A 5,180-nucleotide genomic window follows, 5' to 3' on the forward strand; every position below is an offset into this window, starting at 1 on the left:
TATAGCGACAGTCGTCCGCCGCCACGATGTCCATCAGCAGGATGTACTTGGCCTTCTTGTCCAGGCCGTTCACGCGCACTTTATACGGCGGAAACATTCTCCTGCGCACAGGGAGTACATATTTTTGAAACACAATAAATAAATAAATAAATAAATAAAACACACACACACACACACACACACACACACACACACACACACACTATTTGTACATTCCAATTTCTAAATTCACTCCAATACAAAAAGCAAACAACGGAAATAAACCTTGCAGGAAATACAAAATCTCTTCACCTAATAAAATTAAAATAAATCTTGGGCCTCTTCTAGTCTTTGCTGTGGCATATTACAACTGCAGCTCCATTTTTTTTTAAATAAAAGTCATAATACAGATTCATTCTTCAACACATTCACAGCATGACCAATAATGTCCTTTTTTTTCATTTATAGAACCCAACCTGCCCTGCACTGAACATACTACACACACAAAACATATAAAAGGTTAAACTTTTCCTCGAAATGACCCCATGACAGAACTGACTCTGATACTGTGATCTCCTTTTCACAGCATATAACATCCTCAACTACATTATGCATATTTTCAAAACACGGCTGCAAGAACGAACAAACAAAGAAACAAGCAGATAGTTTTTGCTCATATTTTCCAGCACTGACCCGTGATATTTAACTAGGCTTGTTTGGAAATTTCATCATGTGCCTGAGTAACCTTTATCCTGCTCTGGTCTGCTAAAGAAATCAAACATTTATCTTTGTTTCAGCTGTTTGCTCTGTGCAGAAGTGACGTCTCACCAGTGTAGCTCTATCAAACAAATAAACACATTTCTTATTCTTTTTTTTTAAATACACACATTTTCTTTTAAACATTTGCATATGCAGTTTGTTCTCTAACCAATATGAACCCCAAACTAGATGATTCACGCTCAGTGTTTAATTCTATGCCTCAGCAACATTTGAATCATAACAGCCTAGAAATAAAAACCATTCGAATTCTTTTTGAACGCGCAGTATTTGAGGTATAAACGCAAAGCGGAATTATTTCAATTTGGATTATAAGGACAAATAATTGAACGCTCACCTTCCCGACTTGGTGATGACCATTTCGGTGCCGAATTTATGAAACTGATCCCAGAGCTCCTTGGCCTCGAGGGTCACTTTGGGGTCGTCCTCGACCTCCTCTTCTGGCTCGAGGCTCTTCAGTGCACGGAGGTGCGCGGCGGCGGCGGCCGCCTGCTGCTGCTGCTGCGGGTGAGAGTGGTGATGATGGTGGCCGTGCAGAGCCGCGTGCAGGCCCGCGTCCGCTGCTCCGGACAGCGCGTGCTCAGCCAGCGGCTTGGGAAGAAGCCCGAGGCTCGGGAAGAAGGAGGCGGGCTGCGCCGCGGCAAGGAACGCCGACACGGGGAAGTCGGCGGGCCGGTGCGCGTGGAACGGGTGATAAGCCATAGCGCCGGTCCCCGTGAAAACCGGATCTCTCATCGGTGCATCCACTGAAAAGGAACGAGGCAAAGCTGTAAGAGGCGAGAATCGATTCGTATATGCCCGGCTGACCAAAAAAAAAAAAGTAACAATAACCGGATAAAAAATAAATAAATTCACGGAAGAGTTTTGGAAAGAGCGGCCAAGAAGTGAACCGTTGACGTTTCCACAGCTGGAGAAAAGACGAAATGATAACTATTAGTCCTGATGATGATGATGATGATGATGATGCTCCACTGCAGTGTTTAATACCATCCGTCAGAAGAGCGACATTGACACTTCACGGATTTTCTCCTTCTTTCTCGCACCAGAAAACAAAAAGCAGCTCCAGGAAAAGCCCCAAAAACTTATCCAGAGCTCAGCGTGAGTTTTCGTCTTCAACACTTGTGTGTCTTTTGCGCGTCCCTCCTCCTCTCTGCTCGCCCACACTAATGAGCCAAAGCCCCTTGATTGCCGATTTTACGCGTCCCGGACCAATCGTGGCGCACGGTGGGCGTGACCTTGACAGATCGAGCCAAGAGAAGGCGGGCCGAGGAGGAAGACGAGGCGGGGCGAGGAAGAGGATAAGGAGAGAGAGAGAGGGGGTTCGAAGGTGTCGGAAGCTTTTGCAGAGAGAAAACATGTCAACAGGATAAAATATTAACCAATGACATAGAGAAGATGTGGAAATCCCACCCCTCCTCCCCCTCCCCAAAAAAGGGGCAGGCGGATAGCAGAGAGAGAGAGAGAGAGAGAGAGAGAGAGAGAGAGGATCATTTGTGCAAATCATTTTGCACTTTCACTTTGTTCACGACTCAGTACAACACTGCGTTCTTGAACCATGCGCCTATTTTATGACTTAATAAAATATTACTGTTTTTAGGAATAGTATAGCCTACTATTCCTAAAACACATGCATGCTTTAGGACATGACATCACAACATCACATCACACTGATTATACACCTACACTCCAGACTGAAAATGCATGATGGAAGTGTTCCCTAAGATTTTTTTTTTTCAAAGAAAAATCATGGAGAAAAAAAAATCATTATTTTGATGGATGGGATATCAAAAGGAAACCTCAGGAATGGGTTACTGAGTCATTTCTTATATCCAGATATGCTCCAGAATACAGAAGAATTATAATCAATGATAGATATATCACTCTTGTTTCTTGTGCTTTGTTTTAGGCGGAAGCTGTCTAATCAAATCCTTTAAAAAAAAAATCAAACAAATCAAACCTTCGGGGGAAGGGGGTGGGGGGGTTTGCGCCTCGCTGCTCAGAAAGAGAATGCGCGGCCCCTTTAAGGCGCTCCGTCAGCGCGCGCTGATTAAGTGGGACTCCGCTATTTGTTAAAAGGGCGCTTGGCGCCAGTCGGCTGGGGTCCTACAATAAGAACCTGGCCCGTGTCACTTCATATTTACCCCCTGAGTCCTCAAACGGCGCGCACCCATCCGCTCAGTGCTCACATCACCAACTAAATCCACTCAAACCATATTATCAGTGCGCAGTAGGCCTAATTAAGTGTAATTTTTTTTTTTTAAATGTGCATTTCAGAAGTTTTGGTGCATAACTTCTATACACACACACAACAAAAATGGTGCACAGTGATATGAGCTCATGATGCACGCTCAGGTTTAAACGTACACAGCATGCTTGCACGCGCGTTCTAGTGTCACAGCGCTGCAGGTGTGAATTCAGCCCTGAAGATTCGGTTTTTTTTTTCTTTAAATCGATGTGCAGCGAGAGCGCGCGCAGGAGAAGAGGGTTTGCGCAAGTGCACAGGTTATTGCTCCATCATAAATGTATGATGACTTCTTGCTCGTGCACAGTACAGACATTCATTCATGAAGGTGCATGACTTCATCCTCCACTAGTCCCGAGAGAGAGAGAGAGAGAGAGAGAGAGAGAGGCTGCTGCAGGTCTCTGCTACTTTTCTGCTCCACAAAACACTGAAAACTGCTCTCTGGAGGGGAAAATGTTCAATCTTGAACATCATCAAGTACTTCTTCTTCTTTGGTGAGTTTTGTTTTCGGTGGATTTGTGGATGTAACAGCTCACGGATGAAGGAGCACTCAGGAGCCAGCGTGTGGATCAGAAATCAGGACTTCATGGTAAGATATGCGTCGCTTCTCTATGAAGAGAGAGAGAGAGAGAGAGAGAGAGAGAGTAAAAAAAAAACCTGCCAGGTGGACTATTTTGTTGGAAGTCTTCCTTTAGGAATATTTTGTGGATTGTGAAAACAAATCAAACACTCATAAAAAACATGACAAATTTTCTACAGTGCTTGCATATGAGTTAAATGATTGTTCAATCATTTAACTCATATGCAAGCAGTGTAGAAAATTTGTCATCTTTTTCAACCTATCAACCTAAGATGTGAACTGTTGTATATATATATATACACACACACCAGTCAAAAGTTTGGAAACACCTTCAGATTTAATGTTTTTATCTTTTTATTTTTTTTCCCTTACATTGTAGAACAATACTGAACTCATCAAAACTATGAAATAGCATATGGAACATATGGGATTATATGGTAAACAAAAAAGTGTTAAAAAAACCAACATGTTTCATCTTTTAGATTCTTCAAAGTCGTTGATAACAGCTTTGCACACTACTGGCATTATCTGAACCAGCTTCATGAGGTACTGTAGTCACCTGGAATGCTTCTCAAGTGTCTTGTCAAAAATGGAATTTCTTGCCTTCTTAATGCATTTGACACCATCAACCAGTAAAGAGCAAATAATAAAAATACACCCTGTTCGACAACTGTAGTAATCCATATTATGTCAAGAGCCACTCAACTAAGTAAAGAGAAATAACAGTCAGTCATTACTTTAAGACACGAAGTGTCTTTTAGTTAATTAAAATAAAGAAAAAAACATTGAATTTGAAGGTGTTTCCAAACTTTTGACTGGTACTGTGTATGATCAGTCATTTAACTCATATGCAAGCAGTGTAGAAAATTTGTCATCGTTTTCAACCTATCAACCTAACATGTGAACTGTTGCATATATGCAACAGGTTGATTAAGATAGACATCAAATGTCACTTTTACTAAACTCGAGGCGTTTGTCTTGCTTACTTGCTTATCACTGGAACATAATTTAATAAATGACTTATAAATAGATGCTAACTGAGCCATATATGTATTTGCCTATGGAGTCGAGGCATTAGAGGCATGTAGCTTGTAGTCTGTGGTTCAGAGAATCAAGATGCACTGCAACAGGATTGGACATTTAAAAAAAAAAAAAGGACACATTTCATTTTTGAGCAATGCATTATTGATTTACTGATTTATTTCTATGGAATGTAGGAAGACGAAGCGCCTCCATGTCTCCCCGGTGAGTTCGCAGAGGCTGAGAGAGAGAACGCATTAACCCCACACGAACCCGAGGAAGTTAATGATTTGCTGTGTATATGCTCATCCAGCTAATTATATAAACAGCAGTCAACACGGCGCTCGCGACTGTTTATTTGCACTGGGTAGCGCGCGTGAAGCCCTGTAACTACTGCACGACATCTGGATGAACACACCTACCTCCATGCATGCTGCAATTAACACACCTACCATGCTGAAGCGACGCGTTAAAGTGTTTAGGTCTTCTGCTCCTTCAACTGTCTCAGCTCATCTGAGAAACAGCACTGGAACACAAGCAGAAAGACTCTGGGATATTATCAAATATCAATATTAGAGTCAA

General features: G+C 42.2%; 1 protein-coding gene across 1 annotated transcript in view; it reads right to left on the bottom strand.

Moving 5' to 3' along the window:
* Positions 1-1,686, bottom strand: part of tbx2a (T-box transcription factor 2a) — an 8,842-nt gene extending 7,156 nt beyond the window's left edge. Inside the window, exons 1-2 of the mRNA XM_060912156.1 lie at positions 1,094-1,686; positions 1-101 (exon numbers count right to left, since the gene is read on the bottom strand). The exon at positions 1-101 is cut by the window's left edge and continues 167 nt beyond it. Coding sequence (XP_060768139.1) covers positions 1-101; positions 1,094-1,491 — 499 coding nt within the window. The 5' untranslated portion in view covers positions 1,492-1,686. The remainder of the gene's footprint in view (positions 102-1,093) is intronic.
* Between the last annotated feature and the right edge of the window lie 3,494 nt (positions 1,687-5,180).

This window comes from Neoarius graeffei, chromosome 28 (genome assembly GCF_027579695.1).
Source record: "Neoarius graeffei isolate fNeoGra1 chromosome 28, fNeoGra1.pri, whole genome shotgun sequence".
Classification (NCBI taxonomy): domain Eukaryota; kingdom Metazoa; phylum Chordata; class Actinopteri; order Siluriformes; family Ariidae; genus Neoarius; species Neoarius graeffei.